We start from the raw sequence: 11,533 nt of genomic DNA, 5'->3' as shown, positions 1-11,533 counted from the left end.
TGGGCTGGGCTAGGCTGGGCAGGGCAGAGCCCTGGGGAGGCGGCCAGACCCGAGCGGGCGAGCAGCGGAGCGCCCGCGGCCGGTGCTGCGGGAGGGCTCGCCGCCGTGCCAGGCGCGGGCAGGCGCCCATCGGCGAGGCAGGCGGTGGTGGCGGCGGCGCCGAGGGCGGCTTGGCGGGGCGAGGGCGCGGCGGCGCTGTACCCGCTTAGGCAGTGCGGGAGACAGCCCGGGCGCGGAGGGGGGCGGTGCGGCGAAGGGAGGCAAGATGGCGGCTTCCTTGCGGCTGGGCCGCGGCAGCTGGGCCGTGGCGAGGCTGCTGCCGGCCCTGGGCGCCGGCGCGGCTTTTCCCGCTCGAGGCGGCTGGAGGCAGCTGCACGGGAGCCGGGAGCTGCAGGGTGAGCGATGGGCCGGGCCCGGCGCTGGGAGCCGGGGCCCGCGGCCCGCCGCGGCGTGAGGAGGCGGGAGTGTAGGGCACCGGGCAGAGGAGGCTCGGCAGCGGTAGGCGGCTGGGTGGCGGTAGGGGGCTGTGGGGATGGGCCTTTCTGGCCGGGCCCGTTTGTTTTGGCCTCTGGAGGGACTGGGAGTACATCAGGAGGGTGCGGCCTGGGGGGAGGGAATGTGGAAAGAGGCGTGAGAGTTATTACAGGCCTAGGAAGTGTGGTCGATAGGAGACAACTGAAGGAATTGGAGTCTAGAGAGGAAATCACATTGGTGTGAGATTAGACCTTCAAATATGTAAATGTTCCTTATCCGTAACAGAATAGAAGTGCTTACAATTGAAAATAGCTGAGTGGTTTCAGGTGTAAACCGAAAGAAAAGGTTTTTGTTTTGTTTTGTTTTGTTTTGTTTTCTCTCAGGGTTTGGGAATTCCACCACTTTTTTGTCTATTTATTATTTTACAAATAATGTTTCAGGCAGCTGGAGAAGGGTGTGGAAGTGATGTTTTATGTACTTTTTTAATCTTTTAAACGGATAAATGGGGTTTGACTTACTAAGTTCATGTCTAGCATACACTGCTGCATAGAAGTCAGCCTATGAGGTTATGGCAGCAGCCTGTCTTAGGACTTTTTCTCTTCTCAGGAGTTTGTTATTACAGAATTTCCAGGCAGATCGTCTGCGTATCTTCCATATTTTCCTCTGCCTCTAAGAGGTGTGGGAAGAGTTTTAGATGCCCAAATGAAATGTGATCTTCTCTTTCCCTGCTTAATCTGTTAGTTACATCTTGTAGAACATTGAAACAATGATCAGGTGCATTGTTATTAGGTGCTGATGTGATGCTGAGCGTAAAATACCTGAACTGTTTGGATATTAGGTGCACTTATAAAGAAGTGAGTTCTTGCTAACCTTGTGTAATAAAACTACGTGCATTTTACAGTAAAACTCAGTAGTAGTTTAGAGACTGTTGATCATTGTGTGTTAGATCTCAGTATGTCCTTTTCAGCACTGGTTGTCTTTGTTGCTTCCAGTATTGCAAAAGCTGCTGTCAGCGATAGAGGGAAGGCTATCCCTGTTCTTGAAACAAATGTTATTTATTTTCAAATTTTATTAGAAAAAAATTGCTTCTTTCTTCATAAAATAATGTTTGTCTTTTTATTCAACTCAGGATTAGCTACCTCTATGTTAGTCTTATTATCTAACTCCTTAGAGACCTGTTGTCTGTGGTCCTGCCAGGCAATCTGTTGCAGTACTTTATATCTTTGTGGTGAGAAAGGCTTCTTTAATTTAATTCCAGCTGTATATTATTAACTTTGGATATGGAAATGAGTGGATTTTTTTTTTTCTCCTTCCTTACAGTAAGCTTTTATGTATTCAGGTGGATAGATTGCACCTTTGGCTTGTTCAGGCTTTCTTCATTGACTGGTTTCTTTGAGCTCTCTTAGTGTTCCTTGCTGCTTCTCAAGGTGGAGCATATCTCAGTGACACCATTTTTCTTAAATTTTGTTGTAGCCTCTAAAATAAAAACAAAGAGAGAAATTGTAACTTCTCTGGTAAACTACAGCTCTTTGGTGCATGAAACTTGCTCTTGGTTGCTGGCTAGCTGTTTCCATGTCAAAGGAGGTCAAAAAGAGGCAAGGAACCTGTGTTACGCTGAGTAAGTTCAAGTACAAAATTCGCTGTCCATGGGATTCTCAGATTGTAGTTAATAGGGTGGTAAAGATTTGATGGGTGGACCACTTGGTGGATCAGGAATTGGCTGGATGGTTGCACTCAAAGGGTCACGCTCAACTGCTCTACGTCCGAGTGGAGACCAGTGATGAGTGATGTTCCTCAGGGGTCTTTACACCATGATGGGGTTTCGTTACTCATAATGGGAAATGAACAGTATTTACTTCCCTGTGTGCTTGTAAGGACTGCCTGTACAGTGCAGCTGACCTACATGAATGCAACGACTCCTTTTATTAGCACTTTTTTTTTTATTTAATGAGGGAAAAATATAATTTGGAGGGAATTGTTGAGTGTAAGACTGCTATTTTTGGGAGGCACATTTAAGCCTAATCTGTGGATGGGTATGGTCATTAACTGAAGAGTGACTGAAACAGCTTTGGAAGGAGACTGTTGTTTTAGCTGGTGTTCTTGTGTGTCTGTTGCTGAACAAGGCTCTTACTGGCCACGCTACTGAACTCTGAACATAGGCCTCTTGTGCTTGGCATTATATGAAGCGACAAGGAGTGGATGTGTTGGTGAGCTCGGAGGATGAGAAGGGAGTGGAGAAAATGGAGCTGAAATGCGCTTCACTGTTGCCTTTGCTTTGCAGAATCGCTTGGGTTGCAGTTCCCCAGTTGCTGTAACTCAAATTCTGTCCTTGCTCTCACTGCCCGTTTGGGATGTTAGTTGTCTGTGCTGCTGTGTGACGAGCTGGATCAGGAAGCAACCTGACTGAAACTGTATTTGGTTTTGTGATCAGGTTAACTTCCTGCAAAATCCATTCCCCAGTCTGGCTAACTGGGCAGCAGCAGGACTATCAGTACTACTGGTAGCGTTAACAAGAGTGGGAACATGAGCAGTTGGGGCAGAAGGCCAATCAGCTCCTTCTGGTTGTGTCGTGGATTGACACTGGGTTAATGTGGAACAAGAGGCAGTCAGGCATGGCTTAACGCTTTTTCCCTGAATTGGCCCCATTCAAAACACAACCGTTGTGCTGCCTGGCAGAATTAGATTTGTGATAGACCATGGACAGAACAAATGCTTTTCACGTTTAAAAAGCACTTTGATTTTGTAGCTGTGAAACGACTTTAGTGTATCTGAGTAATGTTAATAAATGTGTTCTTGGGGAAGTCTTTCAGTGAACCTGCTGACTGCATCCGACCTCCAGACAACTGAAAGTAATCAGAAATTGAGTCTTAAAAGCAGTGCCCTGGCATGGCCAAGTTTGCGAAAATCTTTTCTTCTGCATTACTATAATAGATGCTGTACAATTTTGTTGTATAATTCTGTGTAGTTCAGATCAGGCTGTATATGTGAGGAAGAAAAGGAAGTTCCATGCAAACTAAAGTAACAGAAGAAAAAAATTTGTTGATATACCTTGTGCACTACTTTGCTACTGTGGCCATCCATGTTATCAGCATTATTTCTAAATACAAAGTTCTTCCCTAGACAGCCCAATTCGAAAATAACTTGAGATAATTTATTTTTTTAGTGTTGTGTTCTCTCAAGTCCTCTGCCTCAAAATTTTCTCAGGGTGTCAGGAATATTTTTCTTTGATATGCCAGCAAAAGTAGCCTAGAAATAGATCTTAAGTTTTGCTGGTGAGTACAGGAGTTGGGAGGTGGGGGAGAACCTCTACACCTGCCTGCGGTTTTCCAAAGTAGGGATAAACTCTCAGCTCTCTGCTCATCCAGTTTTTATGTGTGTTTTTTTCTGAACAACTTGCTTGCTGCAGGTGACTAGAAGTTTGCAATAATTTTCTAAATAATTCATGTTAGCTTTGTGCCACATACCTTCATTGCTGTTTAACAACATTCAGCTATTGCCACGAACAATAAAATGGCTTAAAAATGTCTGTAACTCCCATGTGGGAGAATACAGCAGAATTTCAGATGCTAACACTTAGTGACTCTAAGTAAACTGATTATATTCTTCTTATATTAAGACCTATGATGTATCTCTTAAATTCTTTGTTTGACTCCATTTGGGAAACAAAATGTTTCCATATGCAAATTGTTTTGTCATTTAAGCAGTATGTTGAACTTTCAGTGAACACTTTAAAGGAGAACATCTGTGACCTCAGCAGTAATCTTGCAATAAGTTTTTTAAGTTTGCAGGGACAATTCACAGAATTTTACAGGCAGATGTTTCTTTTTCTGAATGAAATCACCACATAGACCAGTATAATATTTATTTGCAATTGTGTTTTGAAGTAAAATCTTAGCAGCCTTCCAGGTAGTAGTAAACTTTGTACATGCAACTTTCCAGGTCTTGTATTTAGCATCTTCAAAGAAAGCGGAGCATAGGGCTAGATTTACAGGCTTTATTTTTCTTGCAGTTTCTAAATAGACTCGCAGATTTGGGAGGACAGTTACACTGAAGTGTTTCGAGGAGGGGAAGAAGGCTTTTTGAGCTATGATACTCAATTTACAGCATAAAGCATGGGACCAAAGTGGAAAGGCGGATGGACGATCTGTACTTTTGTTTTGCATTGTGATCAGAATGAACTGTTCTGCTAGTGCTGGCATTTACATCAGTGATCAGGAGATAACGTTATCTCATTAAGATGGTTTGTATTCTTTTGCCTGCTGAAGCTGCTGAGCAGCCCTCAGCTCCCCATGTCTTCCCAAACAGGAGCAGCAGAACCCTGTAGGGTTTTTTCCAGACAAGAATTTTCCTTTGAGCTGTGGGATATATCTGTCTTAGGTAGCAGAGAAGTTTCTCTGTGTAGTGATAGCACGCCTTTATTAATTGCTTGGGCCTTTCAAGTCAAAGACGTGTACGTGGTAGAAAGCTGGGGGAGGACGAAGGAAAGAATTTTTTTTTTAGTTATCATTGTGAGTATTTGTCTCATCTCCCACTTAACAGAGGTTTTGCAAAGTTTTTATCTAGTCGCAAGTGGGTTTATCCTGTGTGGTGTGATTTTGTTTTAGTGTGACTGTTGGTAATAAGTCGTGAAGCGCCTGAGAAGCTGCTAGCCTCTACGCTGGCTCTAAAGGCACAGACACGTACTGCCATGGCCCGTCTGAGTGCTGCTCCTCAGCCATAGGTACCGTTCTTGCAGCGGGACACAGTAGTATAGAACGCGGCAGCTTCACCTTTTCAGATTTGATGTGTGCCTTGATTTTTGGATTCTTCCTTTTGCTTTGTATCCTGTTTTATTTATTTATTTTTTACGCTCTTCACATGTAGTTACTGCTGGATCTTCTCTCCTAACTTGATGAAAGGACCAGAATGGACTGTATGTTTTGTGGTAGTTGCTCATAACATGAAGGGGAAAATGTTACAGTGGCACAAATTTGTTGCTCAAATTTGTGTTTATGCTGAAGTGTGGAGCATATTCTGGGAAATGGATCAAGTGACTCTTCAGTGAAGTGAAACACGAGAACCACTATATGTTTTCCTGACTACCGATCTGGAATGCTTTTGCTTTTTTCAGTGGAGTATGGCTGCTAGTTCTAGGTAGTCCTAGATATTTGTCGGATATGACTTCAAGATCATGTTTGGATTGTCAAAGTTGACTTGTCTGTTTGCTGTTATCTTTTTTTTTTGAGTGAACACATACAGCGTAAAGAAAATTGTGAACTCATGCTTTAATTTGTAGTGCTTGAAAAGTGATAGTAGGCAGAACATGACTTGTGAATGAACACTGATAGGTATTCACAGAATAACACCTGTTCTTAGCATAGTTCATTTCTCTGTGTATTGGTCCAAGATGAGAGGTTGCAAGATGTTGCGGTAGGGATGGACAACGACAAAAATATATGTAAGAAGGCAGTCTTTATTAAGTTGCAAAAGCCAAGATGGCCGAGATGGCGCAGCAGAAAAAACGTACCCTTTTATAACCTTTCTTATCTGTCCACCTGTTCATGCACTAAGGCTACTAAAATGGTTCTCTCAATAGCTCTGTCCATTCACCTCTATTCACACACTGATTGGCTGAAGCTCCTACTGTATTTCCCACTTTATATACTGTTGTCTTGCCAAGTTGCTGCTCTGTGGTATTTACTTGTTCAGTTTTTTCTTGCTCAGTCTCTTATCACTTCCTCAGACTTGTTTACAACATTCTTCATCCACTTCTTTCATCTTCTCAAGGGTATACTGGAATGCTGTCAAGGTCAACTTCATCTTCCTCAGTCAGGTTATCCCCGACAACAAGAAGCAACTTTTTAAAGAAAATCCTTGGAGGGAATGGCCAGTGTAACAAGGAACATCGTCAGGATATGTTTGTAAGCATTACAGTAATGAGTAATGTTAAACCGAGAAGCCTCAAAAATCAGTCAGGTGCTGGAAAACTCCTCTTACAAAATAGAAAGATACATTTATTTTGCCTCATACCTGTCCTTAAAAGTTCAGAAAGACAGTATCTCTTGTATTACAAGCTGTATGTCAGGGTGCTACTTCAGTGTACTGGGTCAAATGGCAGAGATGTGATGTGCCATGAAGGCGAGGAGTGTGCCATATCTTGAGCCCTGTCCCCAGAAGACTCCCACTTCGGTGGCATGCTGCTTGATGCTGTGCCCTCTGTATGGGCGCTCGGTGCGCGGCTTTAGGCCGTGGGCAGGCTGGGTGACCCACTGGCTGGCTGTGTCTGGTGCTCGGTGCTGCAGGGACAGGGAGGTGCTGGTCTTGTGTCGCTTGAAGACATCAGGCTTTTCAGATCTTCTTATTTGGCTTGTCAAAAGAGAGAACAAGCTAAGGATTTACCTGGTCTCTGCATATAGACACCATGAGAAAGATCTCTGTAATGAGACGTCTTTCAAGCTTTTTAACAGAGACATAAGATCCAATCACTGAAACTTGAAATTAGGCAATTTCAGTCTGTAAAGTAGGTGTAGTTTCCTAGCAGAAAGGACAAATAAACATTGGGAAAGTTTATCAGTGGAAGAGGAGGTTCATCAGTGTCTGGAGTACTAGGATCAGGGGGGCTTTATTAATTTAAAAGAAAAGCTTTAATCTGTCACCTGGAAAAAATTCCACAGCCTGTGGCAAAGAGGAGGAGAGGGGAAAGGAGGATGTAGTGTTTGTAGTGGATTTTGATAAGGCAAATGAAACTTCTGGTCTATTTTTTTCTGGTTTTTAGTGTATGAACTTTGGGGGAGTGGGATTACATGTTTTGCTTTGGCTTGCTCTTAATATCGCAATTCAGCATTAAGACACAGGTCGTAATCAAGGTGTTGCAAATCTGCAGTGGTAAGAAAAACTTATCTACACAAAGGTAGGTAAGTAGAGACGTCCTTTATTAATGATGAGAATGATATGCACCAGGGACATGGGATCCTTCCCAAAGATGTCCGCCTGCATGTTGCAATCAACAAATATTTATATATTAAATTCATACATATTCAGTCTATACAATGCATATTCGTTATCGTTCTCTCAATGATTGGTTCTTCTTTTCTCGCTTCTGGTGTAAATTAGTGCGCAGCCTCTGTCGTAGTCTTCTATTGTTCTCTTTTGAGTAGGTGGTATAATTTGGGTAAGTCGGAGGTCTCGACCACTCCTTGAATTGATGTGTATGGTTGAGGAACATGTCCTTGACTCGCAGGCTCTTGGCTCGTATCTACTTTGGTCATGATTCAAAGATTATACACAGTGAGTACCATAGTAAATCCTATCTAGCAGACATCTTGGACTATAACATATTTTCCTTGTTTCTATCCACTAATAGATTATTGGTTAATAAATACCTTAGGTCTGGAACTTTACAGAGGTATGCTAGCAGCATTGGCAATACAGATTTTATTTTATATTTGATCATTTATTCCATTTGAGACTTATCTTCCCAAAATAATCATTAGTCTCTCCTACTAATATCCACTAATTAGAACTCTTGATACTCAAATCAAGATGGGAAAAGTAAGGGGATTTCCAAGCAGTATCACTGGTGCCTAGCAGGTTTCAAGATTCTCTGGTTTTTTAAACTGTAACCACCTGGTGAGATTTCTATGTTACGAGTCTCAAAACACACACACACACTTCTAACATCCTGAATCTTGTGATTTCTGCAAGAAAGGTACAAGTATCTAGCCTTCGGTTGGCGTCGGAAAGGATTCTGGCAATTGGCTGGGTACATTCTGCACACTTAGACCCTGCTTTGCTCTCATGCTTGCGTGCCCGTGGCCAGAAGCCTGGAGATGGATAAGTACTGTGAGACAGAAGAGGAGATGCCTGCCTGGCTGGTGCTCTGCTCATACCTTCCAAATCGTGCTGCTGACGTATTGCAGAACTAGGGAGAACAACTGGTCAATACCACTGCGGAATTTGTGGGTGGAGTTGTACTGTCCTCTGTAGTACGTCATGTAGTTCATCAGCAGGGAACGTAGACATATCTCTTGCCAGATTTCTCGTGATGGCGGCAGTTTTGGTCTCTTGAGGATCGAGGTATGTGTGCGTCTGTCTGTGTCTGTGTGTGTGCTCTCCTCTGGGCTTGCTTCTGCCTGACAGCTCTTATGGTCACATGTCGTCGCCTGCCAAGCGAGCAGGAAAAGAGAGGACAAGTCTTTGAGACTAGTCCATTCACTTGTGCCCTGGAGTGAATGAGAGGCTGTGGCACATGATTTTAACTAAGGTTTTGCTCAGAGAGACCCTGACAGGGCAGAGCTAAGTGTGTGCAGGGCCGTGTGTGGAAAGTCCCCAAAAGAGAAATGTGGTTTGATTTGGTACATATGCCCCTGATACACAAGACACAGGGTTATTAGCTGGCTCAGCTTTGAAATGTAGGGTGTTTTGGGGGTGAGGGGGGAATAATAAAGAAAAAAAAATGAAATCACAGCTTCATGCGAGCTGCTGCTTTTTTTTCTAATGCATTTTTGTACTTTATAGCTGCTTTTTCATTCTACGCCTGGTAGCTGCTGTGTAGTTGGAGCTTGTGTGAGCTGACACAAGCCAGACGCAGGAACAACCACAAAACCATGGACAAAATGCAAAGAGTGAATTCATTCTTGTTTTCTCTGTAGTGGCACCCAAGTGGGGCCACAGGCACCGCGGAGCTCCTTCCTCACTGAAGAGTGAAAAAACTTTCAAACGTACTGCTTTCGCCCATGTATCAGGGATTTTTGCAGATGTAGCTTTGCACTGGGCTTTGATCTTTCCCACAGCAGGGCAGGACTCCTAAGCATGTTCAATAAGGTGCCTCTGAGTCTATCACAGGCCTACGTTACCTAGACACAGATGGTCTGCTTGTCACACACATAGAGCTAGACAACAATTAATGTGATATATGTGTTTTTGTGTGTGTGTGGTATGTGGTTTTTGACATCCCAGGTGTAAGTCACTTGAGTTACATTATGATCCTCCTCGCCAACCTTCTGTTATTTTCCCACAGAGCTCCAAGTTATACATTTTTTCTGTTCCGTTTCTGTTGGACAGAAGTTCTATAACCCTGTTTTGCTTGCCGCCTCTGTAGGATTGTTCAGTAGGTCAGGCTGAACTGAGGGGTACTTGAAATAATAGTTTGTGAATTTTTAATACGCACTAAGGCTTGATTGTGGAGAATGTTTCCATTAAAGTTAATTGAATCAAAACTGGAACAGTGTGTGAGTATCTAAAGTTGTCTTCATCAGATCCAAAGTTTCTGTATCATATTTTTACTTAGGACAGAGTTTAATTTGCTTAATACTTTCTGTTATTTATGACTTCACACTCGAGTTGGCTCTTGTTCTCTGTGTAACATATAGGTTCGATACTTAATGCCTTGTTTTTCTTGGTGCTCTTGGGAGTGTGTGCTTTTATGTAAGCTTGAAAAAAGAGCATCACAGTGAATCTTTAGTTCAACTGTCTTTCAGATTGATGCACTTGTAGTTTCTTTTGTGTTAGGCAGTTAACTGAGAAAATACACTGAAGAAGTATTTAGTCTAGATAATGATGTGCTTGTTTTACAGGTACACCTGGTGTGAAAATTCTCATGCCTGCACTTTCTCCTACAATGGAAGAAGGAAACATTGTGAAATGGTTAAAAAAGGAAGGTAAGATAGCCTTTTCTGTGGCCACATTTGTTGTAATTCTTCAGCTGTGTAAATCCATTCTGTAAGAATACGATCATTCTTCCTGGTTCTACCTTAGCATTCTGAAGCAAAATGTGTGGTATGTGGATGCTGTCTTCTTGAGCAATACCTGTTTTGAAATCCTTGGTTCTTGAAACGTTTGTTCTTTAGTTGCCTTCTAAAAGGTTGCAGTGATCATATTTTTGTAAAAATTTCCATTTGGCTGTTCCAGGGCGAGAGTGTGTGGTGTTTTTAATTCCCGATGTTGTTACACTGATCAGTAACTTTGGAAGTCTGAGACCCTTTGTGGAGGGTCTCTATTTCATTATTGTGCTGCATTACGAAATAACATGAAAGATATGGTATTTTTACAGTTGCTGTTCAGGGCCTCCTTTTTTAAATATGTAAATTATAGCCTACAAATAAAGCTGATAGAAAAATTTAAATTTCTTTCATAAACTGAGTTCTAGATGGGGAAATCTCACTCCAGAAAAAAACGCAATCCAAAACAAAACTCAAACTACTCCTCCAAAAAAAGCTCTACCAACCTTCGTTGTCTAGGTTCTTTGTGCTCTGATAACTGAAAAGTAATGTACTTCTGTTATAATATGTTGCAGCACTTAGAGAATTAGTCTGAGTGTATGTTTTGTCTTCGCATAGGCTGTGTGTAAATGAAAAATGATCTGCAGAAGAATTGGCAGTCCCTGTCCTGTCAGGAGACCTATCTCACCTCTCCTCCTACCCTTTTTCCTCTCCAATTTAATATTAAAACTGGATTTCAACTGTAGTTTTGGATTCCAGGTAGCGGTTGTCCATTGGTATAGGATGCTTTGCAAAGTTTAGGTGACTGTAGGAATGTATCTTGTTCTTGGACATTTTTAGACTTGCTAAAGAGATGAACACGTTTGGAGAAAAGGAAATCTCTTAAAGCATGTGATCTTTGACAGACGCCGTTCAGTAAGCTAAGTGTGTGTTTTGCCTATTTTGACTGGATAAGCCATTCCCTTTGGCTCACCTTCTAGATGTTGAAACAGCCTCCATCGTTGTGTTATTGAAGTACTTTGCTTTTATAAGTTTTGAGAGGAGGCCAGGAGGCCAACTCATTGCTGCAGTAGTGGATGTGGCCTTTTGCTTGTAAAACTTCTAGTAAGAATTTCTGCAGGATTTACTAGGAACAATGTGGCAGTCTATGCCTGTGATTGCACCGATGTTCTTGAAACTCGAAGCTTCAGTTAGTCAAGTATCAAGTCCGTGATTACGCCGAGAGAATGGAACAATCCAGAGTCCTTTTTCTATTCATTTGTTGTCAATAACAGCAAGACATTAAAAGTCAACAGTAGTCTGTTTTACAATAAACATAGCATCCGAAATTGCACAAGAAGGCAAAGAAGAGAGCACGACAG

General features: G+C 42.5%; 1 protein-coding gene across 8 annotated transcripts in view; it reads left to right on the top strand.

The window, feature by feature from the left end:
* The first annotated feature begins 265 nt into the window (after nt 1-265).
* PDHX (pyruvate dehydrogenase complex component X) overlaps nt 266-11,533 on the top strand; it is a 53,788-nt gene continuing 42,520 nt past the window's right edge. For 2 of the 8 annotated variants that reach the window (XM_086462745.1, XM_086462750.1), the window contains exons 1-2: nt 5,817-7,740; nt 10,029-10,112. In XM_086462745.1, coding sequence (XP_086318871.1) covers nt 7,677-7,740; nt 10,029-10,112 — 148 coding nt within the window. In that variant the 5' untranslated portion in view covers nt 5,817-7,676. Of the gene's footprint in view, nt 396-2,084; nt 2,093-5,816; nt 10,113-11,533 lie in introns of those variants that run through there. The other 6 variants (XM_086462746.1, XM_086462744.1, XM_086462749.1 and 3 more) reach the window with 6 other exon arrangements.

This window comes from Leptosomus discolor, chromosome 3 (genome assembly GCF_034619465.1).
Source record: "Leptosomus discolor isolate bLepDis1 chromosome 3, bLepDis1.hap2, whole genome shotgun sequence".
In the NCBI taxonomy this organism is placed as follows: Eukaryota; Metazoa; Chordata; class Aves; order Leptosomiformes; family Leptosomidae; genus Leptosomus; species Leptosomus discolor.
Note: the sequence above shows the minus strand (reverse complement) of the source record. Positions and strands in the feature narration are given on the sequence as shown.